The sequence below is a fragment of the Fusarium fujikuroi genome, chromosome FFUJ_chr11 (assembly GCF_900079805.1).
Source record: "Fusarium fujikuroi IMI 58289 draft genome, chromosome FFUJ_chr11".
Taxonomy (NCBI): Eukaryota; Fungi; Ascomycota; class Sordariomycetes; order Hypocreales; family Nectriaceae; genus Fusarium; species Fusarium fujikuroi.
The window spans coordinates 2,200,541-2,226,661 of record NC_036632.1 but is presented as its reverse complement, the minus strand read 5'-3'; the positions used below and the strand labels follow the sequence as shown (position 1 = coordinate 2,226,661).

Below are 26,121 nucleotides of genomic sequence, written 5' to 3'. Positions count from 1 at the left end.
TAGTTAGTGCGAGAACAACAAAACTCCGAATTCTAGGGGCACGACAGGGACGGACTACATTAGTCCGGTTTATTTTCAACGCTTCACTTCAAGATACAAGAACCCTGCGTGTTACTAGTAGTATTTTTTTCTGTAAAACGTAGTATTAAGCGTGAATTTAAATGGCATTATATCTTTCATAATTGTGCCAGGGTCGCTGTATCAAAACATCTTTAATATTACTTGCATTATCGACTCAAACAAAACGATTGGCACAATTATCAATATGTCAAAACTGGCACAAATTTGCAATCACGACAGTAGCGCTTTTCAAGACGTTATGTCACAGTTTCCAGCCCTTAACGGACATACCCAATTGATCCTCGGTTTCAAACTCCCACCAGAAACACCCCGCAAAGCTGGTACAGATGCTCTCGAGAATGCTCTCAGCAGCTTAACTCATCAGATAGACTGGCTCGATGGTCAGGTGATTGAGAAGGGTGGAAGTCTTTTGCCAGTACCATGGCCAAAAGATGGACCCAAGAATGAGATTCTTCGTCGCAAAGATTGCGATACCTTATTGCCCACGATGCATGATCTCATTCGGAGAGGGGTGCCTATTTCAGAATTGGACGCAAGTATAGTCTCGCCGTTTCCGGGCTTGAACGCAGGTCACAGACTCGAGCCCCCCGTACCAATTGTTGCGCTGCAGGCCAACTTCATCAGCGGGGGGATGCTCCTCACCATGTGTTTCCATCTCATTGTCATGGACGGCACGGCTGCGTTTCAGTTTATACGGCATCTCGCCTCTGCGCTCGAGGGAAAGCAAATCTCGCCGACCGATCTTGTACAAGCAAATCGCGATAGACGATCAGTAGTCAGACTGCTTAGCCCCGGAGAGCCCATCAAAGACTATACGGATCTGCGCCGTCCACCTGGCTTCACCTATCCACCAGTCTTGTCAACGCCAGCCTGGTGCTACTTCAAGCTCCCCATTGCTGCACTGAAAGCATTGATGAAGATAGCACTGACGCAGCTGTCTGCATCAAGTTCTCACAATGGTCTGCTCTCGGAGAACGATGTCATATGCGCTTTTTGTTGGCAACGTATCAGCACAGTGAGGCTATCCACCCAAAACCCCGGAACAGTATCCAAGTTCTCCAGGGCTATTGATGGCCGCCTTGCTGGAGGTATCCCCTTAGGCTACATGGGCCATGTGGTGTACCACGCCAATCTTCGTCTTCCACTACAACACATTGTGTCGTCAAGTCTAGGAGATATTGCGTATAGATTACGAAAAGCTCTTGATTCGTCCAACAACGAGTGGACTTTACGCAGCTACGCAACTTTTATTGCCCGCGAACCAGATAAGTCTCTTCTTCTCTACGGTGGAAAAACGAACCCGAATACGGACCTGGGAGCAACTTCCGCTCTTGCTGGCGACGATCTGCGTCCAAGTGCTTTTGGCCTGCTTGGGCCATCATACTTTCTTAGGCGCCCCAAGACAACTCCAATTACAGGCTCCATCTCAATGAGTCCTGTTGAGGGCGACTATACCCCCCCTTTGTCTTTGCCTTCCAAGTGTAGACTTAGAGCTTTTAAAAACAGACTCGGAATGGAAGAGATATATCAGGATTATTGGTTAAGAGTTAATTAGAAAGAGTCCTAATATAGACATTTCTTAAGATTCAAAATATAGATTTTAGCTAAATTATTGTATTATAATAATATTCTTTTATATTTAATCTTGAGAAATATCTATTATATATACTTTAATTATATTTTTTCTTACCATTGTAAATATAATACATATAAGTATGTGTTTAATTTACATATATATAACCTAACAGCTTAATAAATAAATGCCTTTATAACTTTTTAAATTTAAGAATAAAAATACCTTATAATATTAGCGGAGTTTCTTTATCCTTTTTGTAACGCTATATACTCTATATAAATATATGTTAATGTTAATACAGGGTAATTAATGATTTGTGCAAGAGTTCGGACATTTTTTTGGTCCTGGACATTTCTAGTTATAGACATTTAATTGTCCGTCACATTGTAAGGCAAGATGTCTGCCGCCAGATCAATGAAAGGCTCATCGTTATATGCTCATAACTAGACCAGGTTTGGCGACTTTAACATACACTACAGTGAAAGAGAACCCACCATCCCAATCATCCCTACCAATCCACATATTCTTGCCAACCTTGATGAGCGAAATGGACGAGATTCGTGCCCCTGAGCCAATCGCAGTTATCGGCCTGAGCTGCAAATTTGCCGGCGAAGCCACAAATGCTGATAATTTATGGCAAATGATTGCTAATGGACGAGATGCTTGGTCTCAGATCCCATTGTCCAGATTTAACTGGGCGGGCTCTTTCCATCCTGATCACGAGAAATCGAGCACTGTATGTGTATCCCGTCAATTGTTTTAATAGCTACAAATGAGTTTAATTTTAATTCTCTTAGATGCATGTGCGTGCTGGATACTTCATCAACGATGACCTTGGCAATTTCGACGCAGCCTTCTTCAACCTGTCAGCCGAAACTGCAGCCGTAAGCAATACTGTAAATGAGCTGGAAATGGACATAGAATGATGACGTGCGATTCTAGTCTATGGACCCTCAATTTCGGCTTCAATTGGAGTCTGTGTACGAAGCCCTGGAGAATGGTAAGATGTCATCTTTTCGTCTGGAAATAACCAACCTGACACGTCTCAAGCCGGACAACCCATTGAAACAATAGCTGGCTCGGACACATCTGTATATATGGGAACGTTTAATCACGACTATAGGGAGGGTATGATACGTGATGAAGATGACTTGCCACGTTTCATGATTACGGGCACTGGCGCCGCCATGGCCTCAAACCGCGTCTCGCATTTCTTTGATCTGAGAGGGGCTAGCATGACGTTAGACACGGGTTGCTCGACATCACTAGTGGCACTGCATCAAGCTGTCAGTGACTTGCGATCTGGCAACTCGACCATGGCGATCGTTGGAAGTTCCAATCTGATGCTTAACCCTGATATGTTCAAGGCTCTCGGGTCTATAGGGTATGTTATTGTGCTGCACGTTGAACCACCGTTCATTGACAAATGACAGCGTTCTCTCTCCTGACGGGAAGTCCTTTTCGTTCGATTCAAGAGCGAATGGGTACGGGCGAGGAGAGGGCGTGGCGACCGTCATCATCAAGCGCTGGAGAGATGCTGTGGCTGCCGGAGACCCTATCCGGGCAGTAATACGTGAGACTTGCCTAAACCAGGACGGCAAAACAGAAACTATCACTTCTCCAAGCTCTAATGCACAAGAACAATTGATTCGCAAGTGCTACAAAAACGCGCTGCTCGACCCACTCGAAACACAATACTTTGAGGCACATGGCACAGGTACCCCAACTGGAGATCCTATTGAGCTTCAGGCAGTTGCAGCAGTCTTCCAATCGCGTCAGAGTACAGAGCCTTTACAGATTGGCTCTATCAAGGCCAATATCGGACATACGGAGCCAGTCAGTGGCCTCGCCAGTCTCATCAAAGTGGTTATGGCGCTCGAGCATGGGGTCCTTCCACCGTCCATCAACTTCGAGAAACCGAACGCAAAGCTCAACTTGAAGGAGTGGAATTTTGAAGTTCCACAGAAGTTGGAGCCATGGATCCCAAATTCCAATGGGATAAGGCGTGCGTCGATCAACAACTTTGGCTACGGTGGCACGAATGCCCATGTCATTGTTGAGATGGGACCCCAATGGAGGACTGATTCTGGCATTCACGCGACCAACGGAACCAGCCATATCAACGGACACACCAACGGTACCGAATCAACATCAGTCTCTGACCAGAAGCCGACTAGTGAAGGGAATAACACGAATTTCTCCCGGAACAAGACCAAGGTTCTTGTTCTCAGTGCAAGAGATGAACGAACGTGTGAGCATATGATCTCCAACTTGAAATACCATCTCCGACGTCTAAAGGACCATGGGAAACCTGATCAACTACTTCAGAGTATTATATACACTCTGGGACACCGTCGAAGTATGATGCCTTGGGTTGCAGCATGTCCCATTTCCTACACGCGCGGTATCTCTACAGTCGTTGAGTCTCTAGAATCCTCTCAATTCAAGCCCAAGCGAATCGTGCGAACTCCACGTATTGGCATGGTGTTTACAGGACAAGGAGCTCAGTGGTACGCAATGGGGAGAGAGCTGATTATTGCCTATCCTGTATTCAGATCCTCCCTTGAGCTTGGAGATGCATACCTCAGAGAGCTTGGTGCAGACTGGTCTTTAATGGAGGAGCTCATGAGGGATGCTCCTGACACAAAGGTTTATGATACTGCTGTCAGTATTCCTATTTGCGCTGCACTGCAGATATCCCTGGTCAACTTACTCCAGAGCTGGGGTATCAAGCCAGCAGCGGTGACAAGTCACTCAAGTGGAGAGATCGCGGCTGCATATACCGCAGGTGTTATCGACTACCGGGCATCCATGGCTATCGCTCATTATAGAAGCGTTTTGTCGGCCGATAAAGCTCTGAGAGGTTCTGTAAAGGGGGGCATGGTAGCGGTCGGAGTGGGACCTGACCATGCCGCGACCTACCTCGAAGAGCTGCAAAGCGATGGAAAAGCAAGTATCGCTTGTATTAACAGCTCCAAGAGTGTGACCGTTGCAGGAGATCTTTCGGCCGTCCTGGAAGTCGAGACTAGGGCTAAGGATGATGGTGTGTTAGCGAGTCGACTGAATGTCAACATTGGCTACCATTCACATCAGATGGAGCCCATCTCTCACAGATATAGAGATGCACTGAGCCGGGTAAAGCTTTTCAACTCTGCAAATAACCTCGAGTCCATCATCTATGCTTCACCAGTAACTGGCGGCCGCATGACCTCTGCTGAAGAAATTGCCAGTGCCGAACATTGGGTGGCAAGCTTGGTTCAGCCTGTCCAGTTCCTTGATGCCTTCACCGACATGGTTCTGGGTGGCTTTGACCCATCTGGCACCAGTGTTGATGTTGTAGTCGAGGTTGGACCCCATTCAGCCTTGAGAGGCCCTATCAGACAAATTCTTGAGCTTCCTGAGTTTGGGGGTCTTCAAATCCCTTACTACCCTTGTTTGATTCGCAAGACTGATGCTAGAGATACCATGCAGGCACTGGCGGCAAATCTAATTGGTGAGGGCCTGGAACTACAATTAGATTCTCTCAACTTCCCCTATGGACGAGAGAGCTTTGTCAACGTATTGACGGACCTTCCCTCCTACCCATGGAATCACCAGACAAGACATTGGGTTGAGCCACGCTTCAATAGAGCGCTGCGAGAAAGAGATCAGGAACCGCACTGTCTTATCGGCTCACTAGTTCTAGGAACAGAGCGAGACTCTCCTTCGTGGCGCCATGTACTTCGTGTGTCCGAGTCGCCTTGGCTTCGTGATCACGTAGTCCAGTCCAATGTCCTTTATCCTGGAGCAGGCTTTATCTGCTTGGCTGTCGCAGGTGTAGCACAGATGGTTTCTATGCAGGTGATCAAATCTGTGGATAAACTTGGAAATGATCGACAGGTCTCTGGTTACAGACTGCGAGACGTTGAGATCCTTCGAGCCCTGCTAGTGCCAGACATCCAACCTCTAGAGCTTCAGACCAAACTCTGTCCTGCCTCTGATAGAGAGATTGGCCTCAGGGGATGGTATCATTTTGAGATTCTCTCTGTCACTGGCGAAAACCGATGGAATCTGCATGCCAAGGGGTCTATCAAAGTCGAGTTTGCCGATGAGTCGACGCCGGGGGTAGGCGGACTCGAAGCAATATCTCCTTTGATTCCTAGCACAGCACGTCGGATCGCACCCGATGATGTGTTTGCTACTTTCAGATCCGTCGGCATCGAGCATGGACCAGCATTCCAAAACTTCAAGACTATCCTCCAGTGCCAAACTGAACCACGATCCAAGGCGACCATAATCGTTGCCGACACCTCTGCTAATAACACCATTATCCACCCGACTACTTTCGATTCCGTTGTGCAAGCGGCATATACTGCTCTTCCCAAGGCTGGGTATTTCCAGGAGAGCCCCCGCGTGCCCCGCAGATTCAGGCAGATTTGGATATCGAGTAATATCGGCCACGAGGCAGGACACGAATTCGAGGCTTGCTCAAGAGTCAACGATGCCGGTGCTCAGAGCTTTGAGGCAGATGTTCGCCTTTTCGATGCCCAAAAAGATTCACATGGCTCGCAGACTCCTGTCCTCGAGATACAGGGACTGTTTCTCCAGTCCCTTGGTCACGCCATTGGTACCGGAAATAAGCGGCCATGGGAGAATGAAGTTTGTAACAGGGTGGAATGGGACATTGACATGACTGTCACTGACCCTAGGACATTTGAGAGGATTAAAAAGGACCTTACACTCTCAGATCCTGGGGAGAGTTTTACGAAAGAGCTACGGCCCATTTGCCTATACTATATTCACGAAGCACTTGCTGAACTCTCCCCTCCTGATGTCTCAAGTCTTAGTGGACACTTGGCCAAGTTCTACGGCTGGATGCAGGATCAGGTGAAGCTGGCTTTGCCAGAAACAAAATCTGACAATACAGACGAGACCCTTGATCTGAGATCTCTAAATCCTGGACTGAGACTTCTGCTTATCAGCCAAGCTATTACGAAAAGCGTGGCCGGTGAGATGATCTGTCGTCTCGGTCCGCATCTTGCAGATATCTTGCGAGGAAAGACAACTCCTCTGGAGGTAATGGCTCACAATAATCTTCTTTCGAGATACTACGAAGAATCACCTGGCCTCAAACGCTGTTTCAGGCAACTATCTCAGCTCCTCCGCAAGATCGTTCACAAGAACCCCAGAGCTAGAATCCTTGAAATAGGTGCCGGTACAGGCAGCGTCACTCGCCATGCCCTAGAAGTACTCGGAACCCGAGATTCTGGGGGTCCACTAGCCGAGCTATACCACTATACGGATATCTCCATGGGTTTCTTTGAGGCTGCTAGAAAGGAGTTCTCGGGGTGGAGCGATGTACTAGCATTCGACAAGCTAGATATCGAGCAGGATCCTGCAGAACAAGGTTTCAAGCTTGGTTCTTACGATATCGTGATTGCATGCCAAGTTCTCCATGCAACAAAGTCCATCTCTCATACAATGGCTAATGTTCGGAGCCTCATGAAGCCCAGCAGCTCGCTGTTGCTTATTGAAACAACGCAGGACCAGATTGATATCCAGTTCATCTTTGGCCTGCTGCCAGGCTGGTGGCTTAGCCAAGAGCCTACACGCCAGAACAGTCCGTCCCTGAGTATCCTGTCCTGGGATAATGCACTAAAGACTGCTGGCTTTACAGGAGTTGACATGGTCGTGAACGAAAGCGAAAATGCTTCTGAGTATGCATTTAGCACTATCATGTCTCATACGAAATCAGAGATAGATAGCTCCTTCGAAATCCGTCCAGAGGACATTGTTCTAGTTACGACTTCCAAATCAATTCCTCCACAAGATTGGATGGTGTCTCTAGCACGGTCTATCGGAGGAAAGGATGACTCCTTTGCTGTGCAGCTCCTTGACGCCCCTGATGCCACTGATTCTACCTACAGAGGCAAGATATGCGTCTTTTTGGCCGAGGTGGAGGACAACGTACTCTTTGAACTCAACTTGACGTTTTTAGAAGGGCTGAAACTCGTGGTAGCCAATTGTCGTGGTCTTCTTTGGGTAACAATTGGGGGAGCTATCAAGTGTGAGATTCCTTGCTCGGCATTGGCTACAGGTTTTGTCCGTTCTTTGCGCAATGAGTATGTTGGCCGACGAATCATGACTTTAGACTTGGATCCATCTCCCACAACATGGTCATCTGCTGCCTCTGACGCCATCTCGCGTGTTCTCAAGCATTCTTTCAGAGACACGGATGATAGCAACATGTTTGACGGCTCTGCAATGGATTTCGAGTTCGCGGAACGAGACGAGGCTATTATGGTCCCGCGATATTACAAGGACACAATTCGAAATGAACTCATCATGCCACAGCAAAACCAGCAGTCACCAGACAATGCTTTGACTGAGCTCTTCCATCAGGAGCATCCTGTTCGCCTCCATGTTGGCACTCGAGGTCTCTTGGACACATTGACATTTGTTCACGACGAAGTGATCATGACTGCCGATGATAGTCAGATTTTGGAGAGCTTTGTCGAAGTCGAGGTTCGCGCTTATGGGCTGAACTTCCGAGATGTTATGGTTGCCATGGGCCAACTGGAAGACAAGATCATGGGTATCGAGTGTGCCGGCATCATAACCAAAGTTGGCGCTGTGGCTGCTCTTCATGGGCACTTTGTAGGCGAAAAGGTTTTTGCCCTTCTCCGCGGGCCTTTTGCAAGTCGCGTGCGAACTGAACATTGGAACGCTGTTTCTATACCGGAGGGAACGACCTTTGAAGAAGCAGCATCCATGCCTATGGTGTTTACCACGGCGTACGTTGCTTTGTTCGACGTTGCTCATATCCAACGAGGTCAATCTGTTCTGATCCACGCCGCAGCGGGTGGCGTTGGCCAGGCAGCTATCCAGCTGGCGCAGCATCTCGGGGCCGAAATCTATGTCACTGTAGGCTCTCCAAAGAAGAAGCAGCTGATCCAGCAAAGGTATGGAATTCCAGATCACCACATCTTTAATAGCCGCGATGCATCGTTTGCCTCGGGGATCCGTGACATAACCGAAGGTCGCGGTGTTGATCTTGTTCTGAACTCTCTTGCGGGTCCTTTGTTGCAAGAGAGCTTTGACCTTGTAGCTCCCTTTGGACACTTTGTCGAGATTGGAAGACGAGACCTGGAACAAAACAGTTTCTTGGAGATGCGCCCATTTATTCGCCATATATCCTTCTCGTCACTGGATGTACTCCACATGACAAGAGAGAAAGGCCCAGATGTGCGACGAATTCTCACCGAGATTGCACGCCTAAAGCAGCGGAACGTGATCGCGCCTGTTGATCCGTTGACGAGTTACCCAATCTCGGATATTACCAAAGCATTCCGTCTGATGCAGACAGGACAACACACAGGCAAGATCGTGGTATCAACAGGTCCGCTCCAGAAGGTTGAAGTTCAGCCCTACCCCAAGGATATCAAGCTATCGCCAGAGGCGTCTTATCTATTGGTTGGTGGCTTGGGGGGCATCGGCCAGTGTTTGGCGAGCTGGCTTGTCAATCTTGGGGCCAAGCAGATCATTCTCATGTCACGAAGTGCTGGGACAAAAGACGAGGATGCGGTCTTTATACGCGACTTGGCTGAGACAGGATGCAGAATTGAATGCATTAGCTGCGACGTCTCCAAGAGTCATGATCTTGAGAGAGCGTTGCAGCTGTGTACAGCCAAGGGGCTTCCGCCCATTCGAGGTGTTATTCACGCAGCCATGGTGCTCCAAGTAGGTCTCACTCTCAATACTTGTTTATCACTACTAACATCTTTCAGGACTCTATTCTAGAGCAAATGACTATCGAGAATTTCAGGGCGGCTGTCGTGCCAAAAGTTCATGGGTCCTGGAATCTGCATACCAAATTCCAGAACGTTGACTTCTTCATTATGTTATCATCCATCAATGGTATCGTCGGCTACGCCAGTCAGTCCAACTACTCAGCCGGAGGGTCATATCAAGATGCTCTTGCCCATTGGCGTGTCACAGTTGGTCTCCCTGCTGTTTCGCTCGATCTCTGTGCCGTAAAGACAGTGGGCTACGTGGCTGAGACGGCTGGCGTGGCAGTCCGCATGCAGAGAGCAGGCCACATGCTACTGAGAGAAGATCAACTCCTCGGATTATTGGAGTCAGCCATTCTGCACCCGTTTACTCCTCAGATCGTCGCGGGGCTCAACACAGGACCTGGCTCTCACTGGAATCGTGATGGAGAGTCACAGCTCGGCCGCGATGCACGTTTCAGCGCCCTGCAATATCGACAGCCGCGAGAACAGCGAGCAAGAGATGGTGATATGGCTCACAAAAACTCACTTGCTGCTAGTCTGGCCGAGGCGACTTCCCGGGCTGATGCTGAAGCCATTGTCTTTGAGGCGATTGCACAGAAGTTGAGCTCCATCTTCGTCATAGCTGTTGGAGAGATTGAGCCAAGTAAACACCCATCTCATTATGGTGTCGATTCACTGGTGGCAGTGGAGTTGCGAAATATGATCTCGCTTCAGGCAGCAGCTGATGTTTCCATTTTCAGCATCTTGCAGAGTCAGTCGTTAGGGGCGTTAGCTAGCGAGATTGTGGATAAGAGTAGATACACCGAGGTTATTTAGGTTAGGTTACATATGGTATCAGTGTTGAATACAATAACTATTGTTGGTTAGTTAAAAGTCAAGATATCACGGTAGCAAAACGTAAAATAAAGTCTGAACTCTCAACGTACATACAACCTAACAACATGGTTTTTGTTTTCTATTAACGATCTCGCAAACATGACTTGATTTGGCAGGGGAATGTCTCGGGCACAGATATTTCCTTTGCTGCTGAGACTTATGGGTGAGAGCTTAAATTAGCACGGAGAGCTTAGTGGCTCGGGCATACCCGGCGGTCTGGTAAAATTGAGCCAATAGAGACATGTAGGCACGGTATGTGATCAGACACACGAGACTAAACGAGGCTAAACGAGAAGTTTAAACTCAGACAGCGGCTCAGGCCGCCCACAAATTTCTTTATATAGCAGTTCTTGCGATACTCTAAATTGCCAACCGCGGTCTGGACCCTACTATCCATGCCAGAATGTACACGGCGATAGGGAGCGTCAGAAGATCCTATCGCCGATCCTCGGTCGAAAACCGATCTGTAAGAAATTTCCTATAGTGCTTTGACTGACCCGCAAGCGAGATGCTGTCGATCTCTCCTTTAGTAAGTTTGAATGTGGGCACATTCTTGCACAAAGCTTTCAACCTGTCCCCTTTACGAGTGGTAGTGATAGCTGCTATGTTCTGATCCATACACCATCTTAAAGCTATATCTGTCTCTGACACCTCGTATTTGCGGGCCAATTGGGTGTAGAGCTTGTTAACTGGTCCTGGAACTTTTTCGGTCAGCGCCGTAAGGGTAGAGTATGCTGAGACTGTAATATTTTGGGTCTTTAGGAAGTTGATGAGTGAACCACGTTGAAGGTAAGGATGATACTCGATGGAGTTGACAGCAGGAGGAACTTTTGCCGTCTCTAAGATGATCTCGATGTGCTCTTGCAGAAAGTTCGACACACCGATTGACTTAGCCCTCCCGGATATTTTGATCTCTTCCATTTGAGACCAAACGTGCTGTAGATCCTTTGCATCGTCGGCCATGTAAGGCGCGTGTACCAGGTAAAGGTCCACGTAGTCAAGGCCTAGCCTACTAAGAGAGCTTTCGAACTCAGCCTTGACGTCTCTTTTCTCAGTCCCGCATAGTTTTGTAACTATGAAAAGGTCTGATCGAGGGATCGGAGAAGCTCTCACGGCATCGCCGAGTTCTTTCTCATTATTATACACTGCAGGTAGTTAATAGGGAAATGGGACAAACTAGCACCTACTCTATTGACTTACGTTCGGCGCAATCGAGATGGCGAAACCCATGTTCAATCGCGAGTTTTGTCGTTGTGACAATTGCTTCATTCTTCTCATCCCGGGATCTCTTGTGTAACACCGTTCCTAAACCATATCCCAGCTGAGGATGGGTCAGGCCCGGAACAGTCGTAAAAGGGAAGTCAGAACTCACCATTGGCATACTGTTTCCATCATTCAGCTTCAGTACGGCTTCGCCGGCCTTTGGCGTGTCTCCCAGAGCCGATGATTTGCTAGTTGACATCTTGTACGGCTCCATCGGCAATCTCCGTCGAAGGGAACGACTCGTAAGATCTTACGACTTCATAAGCATATAACAAGAGCTAGAATGTTATGGGAAGCTGCAGGCGATTCTTCAGTACTACGGATGTTGAGCCTGATACAGTAGTTGAAATGCAACAAGCTTGTTTTTTATCTAGGTGACCGGCCTTTTGTCTCTTTCGCCAATTTTAGTATCAATGATGCCATGGTTTATCGGACTATCTTTACCTACTACTGCGAAATAATTTACTCCGGGCGTATCAGAAGAGCCTGAGTGACTAGATTTGACTTTTTGAGTCTGGTACTTCGGCCCGTATTCGCCGCCCTTGTGACAGGTCCTGGCCGCTCAGGCCTCGATTACCTGCAGGCTGCAAGGACGTTTACTAAGCTAGCTGAGGGGATGGCAACAACTGCCGAGCTGATATGATGGGATTGCGACGAGGATACATCACAGAGTTTAAGCTTATGCACGAAACCTCGCCTCTGGCGGTAAGAAGTTCAAAAGAATCCGAGAATCTTCGGGTGCTTATCATACCAACCTCGGTTCAAATTGTGAGTCTAAATGTATTTATACAATGGACTATTCCGAGGTTTAAGGGACGCTTTTATGTGCATACATCGTCGAAATGGATAATAATTGCAGACAACAAGCTGGGCTTGCGTGCGAGGAATGCCGAAGGCGAAAGTCAAAATGCGATCGTGGCCGTCCAGTCTGTGGAGGTTGTCTCGAATCAGGAGTTGAATGTGTTTTCGTGGAACAAAGGCCAAAACGAGGGCCTAAAAAGGGACAGCTAAGAGAATTGAAGTCGAGAATCGGTCTGGGTCCCTTTATTTGTCTCAAACCAACATCAGTTTCTAACATTATAGACAACAGCCATGTTAGAGCAGCAATTGGCTAGCCAGTCAGAAATCGAGGTTGCAGATATTGCCTACTCTCATTCTCATAGCCATAGCAACAGTACCGAGGCAGCATCGGCCACTCCGTTGGAAGAGATGGAATGGACAATGCAGTTCGATCTGTCACAGTCAGCCTGGACTGAACATCTAGAATTTATATCAGATCCTAATCTGGACCCTAATATGGACCCCAACTGGCAGGACTATACTTCGGTCTCACGAGATGTCGAAGTAGCACCTCAACAGATCCAAACATCGGATGACTTCTCAACAGCCAAGGACTTACCTTCGTTGATTCAGTTTGACTTGTAAGTTCAAAGCCTTGGCAAAAGGCTTCGATTTCAAGATATTCTGAAAACTGACATAAGAGTTCTGCTTCATCGATGAAGAGATCAGCTATATTTTGATAGGGTGCACCCACTCTTCCCCATGGTCCACAAGCGACGATATTTGTCATGGACTAAACTAAAGGATCCTTACCCAGCTCGCCAATGTTTGAGAATGGCTATGAGAGCACTTGCCGCGTCCATGTCATCACAGTTCCGGTCTCGTGGAGAGGACTTGTATCTCAAAGCGAGACAAATGGCAGAGGATCTCGAGGCCAGCGAATTGGGTTTGCCTTGGACAGATACCGCCATCAGTATTGAGCAGACTCAGGCATGGCTTCTTCTTGCGCATTACGAGCTTTTGGCACCTCACATATATCCAGTACAAGCAACAGCGCGTCGGGCTTTTCGTTTGGTGTATCTATCGCGGCTACATTGCTGTGATCAGCAAGAGCAGTCTACAGTGGGTAGCTCGAACTCCTCACAAGCCTCAGCACCAGCTCGAGTAGATTTCCCAACCCTCGAGGAGAAGAGACGGACTTTCTGGGTTGCTTTCTGCTTAGACCGGTGCTTGATCGCATGCGGAGAATCTCTACCAGCCATTCAGGACGAAATTGTTAGTTTGAACTTCTTTATTGCCAACTCTCCATCTCAAATGCTCATTTCGGTAGATCTCAGTTCGTCTTCCATGTCCAGAAAAGAACTTTCAGAACGGAGATGAGGTCAAAATGGGCTTCGCAGACGAGGCACTCAAGTACACAAAGCTGGATGCGACATCGCGTTTCGCCGAATTTGTCACTAGTACAGCTCTCTTTGGACGCTGCATCATGCAGAAGCACCTACCGAAAAGCGGACCGTCGTTAGAAAAAGAGACCGCTTTTTCTGGAAAAGGCACGACTGGCTGGCATCAGCTGCAAAAAGGCAAGTTGACCTATTATCCAACAATGCAACGGATCTGGATGACGAACCAATGGCCATCGTGACTTTGATGGTGATGTACGGTTCCATTATAGCCCTGGCAAAAGCGAGCAAAGAAATGCCTCGTCAGACACAGGAAGAGCAGTTAGCTTCGGAGGCATATAATGAGTCTGCCAATGAAGCTGCAGCTAAAATGGCCGATGTATCTAACCTCATTACAACCTCTGCTTGCTTCAAGGTAATCGTCTCACTTCATTATCTCTATAAGCCAAGCTGTTGTTAATTGATCCAGGCGCACCCATACCTCCCTTTACTACTCACCTTGGCCATCTCGTATCTCACTATCAACCTGAATTCTGGTAGGGATCCTTCAGTCTGCAGCCTAACAGAATCTGCCAGGACTCAGTTGAGCGGAGCCTTAGAGAGCTTTCTAGAGATTCACAGTCAGGCAAAACAATTTGTAGAAAGGCTTACGGGAAAATAGATGAAATATTAATAAACAGTCAATCCTTAGTGACATAGACACAGACTTATAATAAGTAGAATAAATGTATTTGATACAGTTTATACTTCCTCAGAGACTTAAGACCTCACTTTAAGATAAAATAATTTCACACTGCTAAGTTGGGGCTTTAGCAAGATATACAGTATGTTCCTCGCTTCCAGAAGTCAGTTACTGAGAATATCTTAATATACTAAGAGATTTTAATAGATTCGCTGACATTACTATTGAGGTCGATCTTCAGCTGAATTCAAAACATTGAAAGTAAATACTATATTATTAGCTTTTACCGCGTGATCTAGGGTGCACCTCTCTTCCTTCTGTCTAATTGTAAGAAGGTTATGATAACATAAACTAGAACCTTTCAGCTGTCAACATGTACATTTTCAACTGCTCAGCTTGTCCCGATTTCCAAGGAACCAGGGTTGTCGTGACGGTGTACCCTTTTGCCTCCAGAAATTTCTGCATAGCTTCAAGTTGTCCATCAGGACTCCACAGCTCCATGACGATGTTCTTAACTGACAACAAGTGGTCTTCATCAAGCCCCTTGATGACGTTCAACTCCCCTCCTTCGATATCGATCTTCAGTAAATCGACTTTCGTAATGTCGCCCCGATCTCTCAGGAATTCGGAAAGTCTTCTAACGGGAACCGGCGCTTCTCGTGCATTCTCTCTCATTCTATCTGCAATTTCATTACTGACTTTGTCGGCGATAAGATCCAACAATTCTTTCCCTCCGTCGCTGCAAATTGTTGAGAAGGCAGAGGTATTAGGGAAGAAGGTCAACATCTTCGTTTCGTTCTTGGATCCAAGAGCACACTCGTGAAGCTCTACACCTGATAATTTGTGTAGTGACATGTTGTGGTTAAAGATGGAGCCGCTTTCTCTAGCGGGCTCAAAAGCCAGCACCTGCGCGTCTGGATAGTTTTTCTTGGCGAAAAGAGTATACAACCCAATGTTAGCGCCCGCATCGATGATAACGGGCTTTCCAGATAGTTTCACTGTATCATAACATCGCTGAGTGAAAATCTCGTCAAAGATCCAACGAGCTTCCTCTTCCCCTTGGTGGTAGAATGAAATACCGTCGGGGGTCTCGAGAAGTTGAAGTGGGGTTGTCATGGTGTTGAGATGTTGAGTGAATGAAAATAATCTTAAACCTTACTGTGGTGAATACAGGGTAGAGATTTAGACCTGTAGTGAGAATTGTAGGAGAGCTCATAACAGATATAAGAGCATATAGATATATAACATATCGACTTAAATTGCAAAGGCCATATCATTGCTTAACTCTTTTCAAAGTGGAAGAGAACAATTTGCTACTGTAAAATGTAAAGTCCGATAAATTCACCCTGGTAAAAACCAATTTGCCATTTATATAGGATTAGTCCGATAGGGTCAAATTAGTCCGACACATTTGTTGTACTTTGTAATGTTTGCTATGTAGATAAGCAAAACAAGTCTTCTTTTTATTGACTATCATTTGTTACATGCAAACGATAGACCGCGGCTCTGTGAAGCTGAGTCGGGGAAATTAATAAACCGTTCAGCCACGCCCCAAAAGGCCTGAAGTAGCGAGTAAGGGACTGGCCCGTTTTTTATAAATAGTGTTATGTGTGACTTACCTAACTTAGTCTAGCTTGGTTTCGCCTTGTTCAACTTCATTTAGTTAAGCTTGGGTTAGTTTAGTTCTGCTTGGATATAGGTATCTTGTACAACTATGCCTAATTAATACAAACTGGTAACTAGCCCGTCTCCACCCCGTATAGAGTAGACTAACGCTTGTAATAATTTAAGTCATTTAACTTAATTGAAGTCTAACCCCCTAACTTATAAGTTAGGAAAAAAGGCCATAAGTTAAGTCTATTCATGAATTCACATCTCCATAATCCATGGAAGCGGGTATCGATGCTGTGGCTCGGCTACTCTAAGTCCTGTGAGGCCGCCATCTTTCTAACCTATTATTTCTTTCAATACCGAATCTGTTTCTTCGTTACCATTAATTTCCGTATAGGCAGGAACCCAGTTGATCTCGACACTGAAGCCTGGTAACCGAAGGCCATATACCCAACGTGTTATCTTTTCTAAATAGGTGTATGTTTTCCTGTAGGCCTAGCCGTTCCATAATAGCGATATGGTTATCAGTAGGAATTATAACTTCTCTTTCTGTGATATTGGGACTGCACCCATGCTGCCATTTGTATTTCGTAATCATCAGCAAGATTCAGCTTATGATGGATAAGTTTCTGACCATCATTGCCATAAACAAGTCGGGAAGGATTGCGATTGATGTGAATGAGCTCAGCCTGATACTAAGCTGCTGCTCTCACCCTCAATTCATATTCAAGTTTAAGCTAGCTTATCTAACTTATTTCTAGGCTCCCTCGGACAACCTCCGTCATCCGGACATGCATTTCTGGCTTCTCATGGAGGAAGTAAACCTTTTGCACGATCCAGTCTTTGCTTTGTGGCAAAAGTTCGAGATCAAACCTCCAAAGCAGTCGGGTCAATAACAGTCGCATTTCAGCATAGGCAAAACTGTACCCCAGTTAGCTGACCAAGTTAAATTTTGCCCAGACCATCTTGACTAACCTTTTACCAATGCAGTCTCGAGGCCCGGTAGAGAAAGGCTGTAGCACATCCCTGTTATCACTGGCATATTTCGTGTCGCCTAGCCAGCGTTCTGGAATGAACTGTCGCGGGTCTTTGAAGTTGTAAGCTGATAAGTATGCAGACTGATGAGGGACAGAAACTGAAGTCTAGAGCCAAAGCTGTTAGTTTCCATCTTGAAATACTGAAGAGTGACTCTAATCTGACTTACATTTTCAGGGATCCAATATCCTTCGATACTCTTGCCCCCAGGTGGAGTAATTCTCGCGAGACCGGTAGCAGATGGTGGGTCTAATTGACGAATTAATGCGGAGCTAATACGAAACTCCGAAGCTGTAGAATTTCTCCCCATGTGACTTACATATGCGAAGGCCTTCGTTGAGAACAGCTAGTAGATACTGAAGCTGATTTACACGAGGTAGAGTGATCTCGTCCTCGGATGTGAATGTAGAGCGAATCTCATCAACTAGCGTCTTATACTTGTCAGGATTGGTTAGTAAATAGTATGTTGTGCCGCTCAGGAGCGAGGCTGTTGTTTCGCCGCCGGCAGCAATAAGCAGGCTTGCATTTTCGAGGATCTCAGCCTTTGACATGCCTTTCCCATCGTCATGACGAAGGATATAAGACATGATATCGGGACTCTTGGTATCTCCGGTGTTTAAACGAGTTGATGCCGCACGGTCAACAAATTGCAAGTCATTCTTCAAAGTTTCGTCCTGGTGTGTTGGGATCAGCCAAAGGATCCATTGAACGAATCCTAAGCGAGCAATGACTGTTATAAAAGAAAATGCCTTCAGACTTGAAAGGATGAGCGTAATCCAAGGGTGATAATGGCCGGTATCAATGCATCCGAATGGTTGACCAAGGGAGAGATGACCCATGACATCAAAGGTAACGTAATTGAACCACGCCACCATGTCTACATCAGTACCTGCCCTCTGGCACAGCTTTGAAATGAATTTATCAGCATATTGGTTCAGGATACTCTCATGATCGCGGAGAGCCTTTATCGAAAATGCGTAAGCCAGATGGCGACGTATGCGCTTATGATCTTCATGGCCAGCAGTTACAATGTCCTTAACTGGGTTGCCATGCCTATACATTCGCAAGTCCTTATCGAAAGGTGCGAAGCCGCCTGCCTTGGAGCCGTAAATAATCTTAACCGCATTGGCAGTAATGAAGGATATATCATTAGGGGCGAATCTCACGACAGGACCGTATTGATCATGTAGCTTGTTAAGCTTGTCCAGCCAGCTCCCTTGGGTAATATGGTAGAAGTAGGGAATTTGAGTAACAGCGTATAGTTTGGGGCCTGGGACCTTGGCAAGTGGGTGTATATAGGCGTAGTAGATTGCTGTAATGAGAAGATAAAAGACCTAGACAAGTGTAAGGAATGATGTGATAGTAAACCAAGCCAGGGCTTACCAAGATCGCCAGTAAGCATGCCAGTTTGTTATTGAAAGCAAGTATAAAGGCGAGTTCAATTTGGGATAGATCCATTTTTATAGAAATAACAATTTCTAATAAAAGAACAAAGGCTGATTTATAAATTCATTGACATTTAAGCGTCTAAAAGATAGAACGCGTGAATTAAATACCTTTATCTCTTAATATGCTTATAAATGCTAACAGGACTTAAAGGTTTAAGGCACTTGTATTGTTATTTGCACTATAATATAATAATATTAAATCTCTTAAGACCTTTTCTCCGTACTTATATAGCACTGGAGTATTAATAAGAGTTTAAAATATTACAATATAGGCTATAATATGTTAATGTTTTCTCTCTTCTTAAGGTGATGTGAAGGCGGGAGAAATAATCTCCGGTGTATTTATACTCTTTGTACTACAGGCTCTGGTAAAATGCATGCAAGATACTCTATCTTTGCTTCTCCTGCCACACTGACCTGAAAGGCTGTTAGATCTCACAGAATTCGAAGCAATCAGAGGAGATCGCCCTTCTATGTAAGATACTGCACTCAGAGTGTAATTTCCAGAGCGAGCGATAGAAAGCCTAGCTCATGTCGGCGAGTTTGACTGCTACCAATACTGTTGTCCAGAACTCTCAATCACAGATATGCGTACGTGGCACAATTAAACTCCGCCAGGACCATGCTGGCCCTGTCCCTGTAGTGGCGCGGGGAAACAGTGACATATTCATATTCAGTGGCGCTAAACACGGCTTATAAGCGGGAATAACGCCCGTCTCTTACCCTCTTACCCTACATTTCTTAGCTGGGGTGAAGTAATGTGTACGGAGTGTGAGAGCGAAACAGCGACTTGTCAAGGCATAAGCAGACTCTATCAAACATTTATCTATTTTTGCTTTCATATATAATATGGTAATAGAACTTAAACACTTCTCTATTTTAAAGCGCAATATAAGTCTCGGGCTAGACCGATTAAGCCGCTCATTGAAGCAATGTTATGATCATTCCAGTAACAGGGTGGGACTGAGCTTCTTCAGACGTGTCTGAAGCAGGTTCAGCCCGTAAAAAGAATTGCTTGGTGGCGTATTTACATGTGAAGTAGATCCCTCTCATGTTGATCGACATGTTACGATCGAAAACTTCCATTTGCGAGCTGTTTGACATATCACATGCGCCCTATCAAGCATAAAGCAAATGTCCCTAGCAGGGTCACAAGACTCTGGCAGGTTTGCCAGTGCTGGTTTCTTCCGGCCATCTCCTCCCCCGTACGTATTCTTCCGATCTTGTAATCCGTCGTATTCTTCCGACTTGAGATGAGTCACGAGAGCCACCAACATGGTTTAGGGTATTTCCACCTAGATTGCATTACTTGCTTTTATATCTATAAGAATGAGATGAGATAATGTGAAATGCGTCATCAAATTCAAGGATCCATCACAACATTATCCAAACTTTTTAAATCCTTACACGTATCTTCATTTCAGGAATCACCATGAGCGTTGCATCGTCTCCAGTCATTGTCATAGGTGGTGGAATTGTCGGTGCCTCCATTGCCTGGCACTTGGCCAGGGAGAAGAAGGATGTCATTCTCATTGCAGAGACAATTGGAGGCGTAGCAACACCTAACTCATTTTGCTGGCTTAACGCAGCTGGCGCAACGCAGAAATTCTACTACGACTTCCGACGTCGCTCCATGGCACGATGGGCTGAAATGGGCAAAGAGCTCCCGGATCTTCCGATTCGTTGGGGTGGCGTCTTGGTCTGTGATAGGACTCCTGAAGAGCGTCAAGAGTTCTATGAATGTCAGCGTCACTGGGGTACAAATGTTACGCGGATGGAAGAGACCGAGCTTGTTGTATCCGAGCCTCAGATCGACGAGGCGCAGTTCTCTTTGGTCAAATGGGGCCTTTATGTCCCTGAGGAGGGAACCATCGAAGCAAACGTCGCCGCGGCGAAGCTGATCGCTCACGCGCAATCACTTGGAACCAAAGTGCTTGAGACGAGTGTTACTGGGTTTTTGAAGAACGAACATGGTCGAGTCTCGGGTGTAGTAACGGGCTCTAAGGACGTGCGGGGCAGCCACGTTGTTCTCGCTGCTGGTCTTGGGAGTGTTCCATTATTGGCAACCGAGAATATCAGACTTCCTTTGAGTGGCCGAGAGGGTCTCCTTGCCAATACAGCTCCGACTGAAAAGCAGCACCTCAATACCTTGCTCCGCTTACCTGGCTTGCATATGCGCCAGACCCTCGATGGACACATTGTCTTCGGTGCGTCCTTCGCCGGTGGACAGCCCGGTGATAATCCGCAAGCAACAGCAGAAGAACTCTTCAGCCAAGTGCAAAAGGCGTTCAAGAATGGAGATCAACTCGAGTTTAGCCATTACACTATTGGTGTGCGACCTGAGCCGGAGGATGGCTATCCTATTCTCGGTTCCACAGGCTTAGAAGGGCTTGACATGGCTGTGATGCACTCTGGTGTGACGAATGCCGCACTGGTTGGTGAGCTCCTAGCCAAGAAGATTGTCTTTGATATTGATGATCCAATGCTCGGGGATTATCGGTTGGATCGGTTTAAGGAGGATGCAAAACTTTAAGCTCTATAAGTCTTACAATTCTATAAGCTACATATTGAAACTGAACTTGATTAAACGCTCGTAAATTGGTTTAAAGTTGAATATGAATTAACATGCTTTAAATCTCATATATATCAGTAGAGCCTACATATATTGGAATATCATGGGGGCAGAAATAGTAAATCAGCAAGATTGACAAGATTTTACACGCAAGATCGCTACGGTAGAGTGCAATGAATGTGCCGCTGTGCCACAATCACCGTAGAGTGTTTTACGGCAGGATCCGAGGGCTATTCGAAATACACAATCACCTAGTTTGGCTTTGTCAGATGACCGTTCGGAAGAATACGATGGGTTATTAGTGTCACCGACTGTAGTAGCAAATCCTCTTCATTCCCGCAAACATGAACAAGTCGTTCCGAGTGGCCGGTAGGGATAGAGTGACGTAACATACTTGAACGTATATATCTAGAAATCTTTGGCGTCGGTTAATTCCAAAAAATTGATCCCAGCATTTTCACTGGAGAATTCTAGCCATGGTGGAACAAGAATATCACTAAAGCCAACTTGTCTTTCTCATCACGGATCGATCTGCGTTGTAAAATCGCCAATGAAGCCTTCCAAAAGCCTATCAACGCCCTCTAGAACTCCAGCATTTGCCATGTCATTCATCCAGTGCCCCCATGTGTCCGGGATCTGGTCCCTAGTTTGAGCTTCACTTGGAGGCCAAGACGGCTGCACGGTGCAGTTCTTTCTAAACAGCTTTGCGATAACTCGACTCGCCAGAGCCTCAAACGTATCGCGGTATGGCGCTGCAGCTTGCCAGCCCTCAGCAACCGCCACCAACACCATTGTGCAGTCTGTACACGTCTTGCTGACATCTTCCGGTCGAATCGACTCCCATGCTGCCGGTGATGTCCATAGGCAGTGCAAATAGGTCAATCCTGCTAAGAATAGGCAGTGTAGAGTGCCCCATGTGTACCTTATAGAAGTGCCTATGTATAGTCGACGATAGGTTTGGCAAATGTTTCTCGACGCCTCGATGCAGTCCTCAAAGACCTTGTTGAGGCATTCTTTATACTCTCTAAGCTGACTCCTGTAGAGTAGAAGTATTGTGTGGCTGTAGTTTGTTTCATACCATGCTCTTTTGGCAAAGATAGACAGGTCGTCACTTACATGGCCACGTGCTTCGGGAGCACTTGCCAACCACGTATCCAGATCTACTCTTAGCTGTTGGATTCGAGCATGATATGTGTGATCCTCAATGCTTAGGCGTACGGTGTCTGAAAGCAGTGACGTATGTATACGAGCCCAGATGTAACGTAGCTTAAAGACGTGGATAGCGGTAGACATCCCTGTTGGTGAGTGGCTGGAACGGCTCCTTGCTGGCCCCAAGATATCTGTCTGTGGGATAGCAGAATCATCCACATCTGACGGGAACTATAAATGTAAGATAAGCATGAGGAGAGAATGACTTATTGGAGATTAGACGTATCCTACCTCGGCATCAATTTCTTGAGGCGGAATGCCCAAAGGTCGTCCTAGCCGAACCGCAACAGTGCAGTCTATCCCTTGAGCAACCCAGAAGACCCTCTTTCGCATCTCTCGTTGGAGCGTGTTTGCGGCTGGTGCAAACTGCTTGACCCCGCGGTGATAACCTAACTCAATGCACTGCCGTAGCGCCAGGCCAGAGACTTTCCTAACACTAGTATCAGTATGTTCTAGTTTGGGGTACCTGATGAGTCCTACCACAAGGATGGTCCTTCTAGGGAGCGAAGAGAGTACATAGCATAGCATAGTAGAGCTTGGATAGATTCAATATTATCCTTAGATAATACATCGGCATATAATTGAGCAGAGATGTAGAGTTGCTGTTACAGCAAAGAAAGTTAACCCCCGCTTGACCGGCTTGAGGGAGAGAGAATCATGACTTACGCCAGCTAAGGATTGAGTGCTTGGTGTAAGTAACGCAGCAACGGCATATACCTGGAGCGTAAGAGACTTCTCAGTAACAAAGTTTAAGGATTTACGACGAACAAGACGCTACAACCTACCATGTTAAGAAAGAATAACGGCGTGAAAGGGAGCCCAGTCTCAGTAAAGTCTGGCGACGCATCATACAGCATTGCCTCCCAAGTTCTAAATGTCGGTTCATGTAAGAATGGATACTGGGGATGTATGTGTTTGAAGTAAGCATCGTTTAGCTTAACGGCAACTTCATAGTCTGGTAGCAAGCATGGAGACGGCGAGCTGCGCCTATCGCTTAATTGGGTAAGCCCGGGCGCAGTTGGGAGGTTACTGCTGAGGGAAAGGCTAATGATTCGAGAGAAGGCGAAAGATGATGATGATCCTAGGTACTGCGGCTCTGTCTGGCTGGTGCGGAAGTCCAGCATGCCCACTCTGGACGGCAAGTCGCTGGTCCCATCTCGACCCTCGGGTGTACAAGGGATCGACGACGTGCTCTCACCGTTGCTTCCTACAGCTGGAGTGGATTGAGGAGGAGTAATGTGATCATTATCCTGGAGGCCGGCAACGCGTCCCTCAAGCATCTCAAGATAATTTCGAGGTCGTGACTTTTTGGTCTGTGGATCCAAGACCAGGCAAGCTGTTTTGACCGTCTAGTTAGCTGCTCTATCATCGCCAGGTCTTGCGAAAACGCTCACTTATGCCCATACGCTCGCAATTACTACAAGAAGGGGTTCTATCATCGCACTACAGTACTTCAGCATTACTATAGCCATCACCAATGCAACCAAAGTTGGTCATACCTTGAGTTTCTTATCTTTGCAGTGGATGCAAGCCTGATGTGCTCTGCTGCCAGGGACGCGGCGTCGCCTGAAAGGCCCAGTTCGCCGGCTTCTGTTTGCGATTTGCTGCATCTCAACCCAAGTAAGAAATTTGATGGGCTGAATGTGTTTGGTCTCGCATTTGAGGAGGGAGGTATGGCCAAAGTTGAGTGTCAGTGTTAATCCGGACGCTTCCGGACGATGTGTACATTTCGAGCTATTTTGGTCGCTTCCGATTGGCGCTCGTATTCTTCCGGGTCTTCCTCGGCAGGGTAGACTTGGCTTATCAAGTAGCGGCTCCTTGCCGATCAGATTGTCAGACAAGCAAGAAGCTGTAATTTGAGATGAAGGAGATAAAGATGCGGACTACCAGGGTATAATAGATCTCCATGATGCCTAAAATCTCAATATCATTTTCTCCAACCACCTCACCAATATCGTCTCATACATCATAAGCCATGGCCATCACCAAGATCTTTACTGAGTCAGTTCTCGCAAGATATGTTCGAACCATCAAGGCAACTCCACGGGATTTAATCGTCAATCGAACCCTTCTCTTCTCCTGTGCAGTCTATGCTCTAGCCGGCCTTCCGACAAGTAAGTTGTACCGTCTTGAAATCGCTCTTGCATGTTGATGAGGCTAACAACATCAAGCCTGGGACCAAGGATCATCTTCTGTTGTCCCATCGCTCCCAGGCTTCCAAAAGCAATTCCACATCGAGTCAGGTGCCAAAGCCGATGATATCCAAAACTTCATCTCGATTATCTATATCGGGTATGCCATTGGTGCGGCATTGTCATTCTTTATCAACGACCGCATAGGCCGTCGCTGGTCGTTTCGTTTCTACACGGCTATCTGGATCGTCGGTCAAGTCATCGCTACTCTTGCGCCTGCCTGGCCTGCCTTATATACAGCACGAATTATATCCGGTATCGGCATCGGCTCCCTGAGTGTCACTGGGCCGATGTCAATCGTCGAACTCGCACCCAGCGAGATTCGGGGTCTGCTCACAGCTTGGTACACAGTTGTAATGGGAGTCGCCCTGTTCACCTCAATTTTCTCCGTATATGGAATTTTCTTGCATATGCCCTCCAGCAAGCTGCAATACCAGATAGTCTGGTTCTCACCGGCTGTTTTTATGGCGTTGGCTATTGTCGCAAGCTTCTTCGTTAGTGAATCTCCCCGGTGGCTCATGATGGTTGGTAAGCGGGAGGAAGCTGCCTCTGTCCTGGTAGACCTACGACGTCTGCCAGCGAACCACCCTCGGCTACAAAAGGAAATCATGGACATCGAAGATTCTGTCACCGGAATCGGATCCAGCTTCGCTGGAATAGTTAAGGAGACGTTTATTGTTCCTTCTAACCTACGTCGCCTCCAACAAGCTCTGCTTTCCTACGCGTTGGCTCAACTCTCAGGTGCGAACTCAGTCACATCATATTTTATCCCTATTATGAGCATCATGGGCATAGGAGGAGGTACATCCGAGAGTATGTTCTTGAGTGGCATGTACGGCTTCTCCAAGTTCATATTCAGCCTAGTTGCGTCTTTCTTTTTTATTGATGCCCTCGGAAGACGCCGATCTCTCTTCATCGGTATAACACTGCAACTTATCTCACATGTGTACATCGGAGTCTTTATCAAGTACCATCAGGAAGGTCCTGTATCCTCCTCTGCATCTCAAGCCGCTATTGCCGCTGTTTTCTTCCACGCTTTTGGGTATGCGGTCGGTATGTTCACTAATCAATCTTCCTTCAAGAGCCATAAGATTACAGTCACTGACCGTGAGTCGTAGGTCTTTTTGTTCTTCCGTATATTTTTGGAGGAGAGCTCTGGCCCAACCATCTTCGTTCTTTCGGTGGAGCTGTCAGTCAAACCTTCCACTGGCTCTTCATTTACGCTATAAAATATAGTATTCCCTCGCTCCTTAAGACGAGTAACAACTGGGGAGCATTTCTCTTCTTTGCTGGTTGGTGCTTTCTTGCATTGATATACGTTTTCTTCATGGTTCCAGAGCTCTCGGGACTCAGCGTTGAAGAGATCGATTATCTGTTTAAAGGTTCTTGGTTTAACGCTTATAAACGCGCTCGACAACATCCTGTGATTGACAGCGTTGAGACTGGGAAGTCCAAGCTTTCTACAGAATCAAGTGGTAAGAATCAAGTGCCTGAGCTGGATTTGATCAAGGTAACTCCAGGCCATACCCCAGTCCCACACAAGTAGGGAATCATGTGGAAAGATTGCTAGAAGTTGAAAGCTTCCGAGTTGTTCAAGGGTTAAAGGCAAATCAATACAGCAATT

General features: G+C 46.7%; 9 protein-coding genes; 5 read left to right on the top strand and 4 right to left on the bottom strand.

The window, feature by feature from the left end:
* Positions 1 to 265: 265 nt before the first annotated feature.
* Positions 266 to 1,636, top strand: FFUJ_12067 (trichothecene 3-O-acetyltransferase; the record flags this gene model as incomplete). Its single annotated transcript, XM_023571036.1, has 1 exon — positions 266 to 1,636. The coding sequence occupies one exon, from the start codon at positions 266 to 268 to the stop codon at positions 1,634 to 1,636; it is 1,371 nt and encodes a 456-aa protein (XP_023438126.1).
* A 568-nt stretch (positions 1,637 to 2,204) lies between these two features.
* On the top strand, positions 2,205 to 10,245 carry FFUJ_12066 (probable type I polyketide synthase; the record flags this gene model as incomplete). XM_023571035.1 has 6 exons in its annotated part: positions 2,205 to 2,393; positions 2,455 to 2,541; positions 2,600 to 2,657; positions 2,708 to 3,041; positions 3,091 to 9,376; positions 9,424 to 10,245. The coding sequence occupies 6 exons, from the start codon at positions 2,205 to 2,207 to the stop codon at positions 10,243 to 10,245; spliced, it is 7,776 nt and encodes a 2,591-aa protein (XP_023438054.1).
* A 495-nt stretch (positions 10,246 to 10,740) lies between these two features.
* FFUJ_12065 (related to aldo-keto reductase YPR1) lies at positions 10,741 to 11,767 on the bottom strand (the record flags this gene model as incomplete). XM_023571034.1 has 3 exons in its annotated part: positions 10,741 to 11,450; positions 11,506 to 11,626; positions 11,678 to 11,767. The coding sequence occupies 3 exons, from the start codon at positions 11,765 to 11,767 to the stop codon at positions 10,741 to 10,743; spliced, it is 921 nt and encodes a 306-aa protein (XP_023438053.1).
* A 482-nt stretch (positions 11,768 to 12,249) lies between these two features.
* On the top strand, positions 12,250 to 14,409 carry FFUJ_12064 (related to acetate regulatory DNA binding protein FacB; the record flags this gene model as incomplete). XM_023571033.1 has 7 exons in its annotated part: positions 12,250 to 12,340; positions 12,382 to 12,635; positions 12,688 to 12,989; positions 13,071 to 13,623; positions 13,679 to 13,986; positions 14,037 to 14,163; positions 14,218 to 14,409. 7 exons carry the CDS (start codon positions 12,250 to 12,252, stop codon positions 14,407 to 14,409), a joined length of 1,827 nt encoding a protein of 608 aa, XP_023438052.1.
* Positions 14,410 to 14,781: 372 nt separating this feature from the next.
* On the bottom strand, positions 14,782 to 15,546 carry FFUJ_12063 (uncharacterized protein; the record flags this gene model as incomplete). Its single annotated transcript, XM_023571032.1, has 1 exon — positions 14,782 to 15,546. One exon carries the CDS (start codon positions 15,544 to 15,546, stop codon positions 14,782 to 14,784), a length of 765 nt encoding a protein of 254 aa, XP_023438051.1.
* A 1,241-nt stretch (positions 15,547 to 16,787) lies between these two features.
* FFUJ_12062 (related to isotrichodermin C-15 hydroxylase (cytochrome P-450 monooxygenase CYP65A1)) lies at positions 16,788 to 18,534 on the bottom strand (the record flags this gene model as incomplete). XM_023571031.1 has 5 exons in its annotated part: positions 16,788 to 16,962; positions 17,017 to 17,183; positions 17,246 to 17,325; positions 17,396 to 18,410; positions 18,460 to 18,534. 5 exons carry the CDS (start codon positions 18,532 to 18,534, stop codon positions 16,788 to 16,790), a joined length of 1,512 nt encoding a protein of 503 aa, XP_023438050.1.
* Positions 18,535 to 19,956: 1,422 nt separating this feature from the next.
* On the top strand, positions 19,957 to 21,057 carry FFUJ_12061 (uncharacterized protein; the record flags this gene model as incomplete). The annotated part of the gene is made up of 1 exon (XM_023571030.1): positions 19,957 to 21,057. One exon carries the CDS (start codon positions 19,957 to 19,959, stop codon positions 21,055 to 21,057), a length of 1,101 nt encoding a protein of 366 aa, XP_023438049.1.
* Positions 21,058 to 21,615: 558 nt separating this feature from the next.
* FFUJ_12060 (related to purine utilization positive regulator) lies at positions 21,616 to 23,915 on the bottom strand (the record flags this gene model as incomplete). XM_023571028.1 has 7 exons in its annotated part: positions 21,616 to 22,476; positions 22,537 to 22,735; positions 22,786 to 22,907; positions 22,972 to 23,022; positions 23,091 to 23,641; positions 23,700 to 23,748; positions 23,805 to 23,915. The coding sequence occupies 7 exons, from the start codon at positions 23,913 to 23,915 to the stop codon at positions 21,616 to 21,618; spliced, it is 1,944 nt and encodes a 647-aa protein (XP_023438048.1).
* Positions 23,916 to 24,280: 365 nt separating this feature from the next.
* Positions 24,281 to 26,043, top strand: FFUJ_12059 (related to quinate transport protein; the record flags this gene model as incomplete). XM_023571027.1 has 3 exons in its annotated part: positions 24,281 to 24,419; positions 24,477 to 25,550; positions 25,616 to 26,043. 3 exons carry the CDS (start codon positions 24,281 to 24,283, stop codon positions 26,041 to 26,043), a joined length of 1,641 nt encoding a protein of 546 aa, XP_023438047.1.
* Between the last annotated feature and the right edge of the window lie 78 nt (positions 26,044 to 26,121).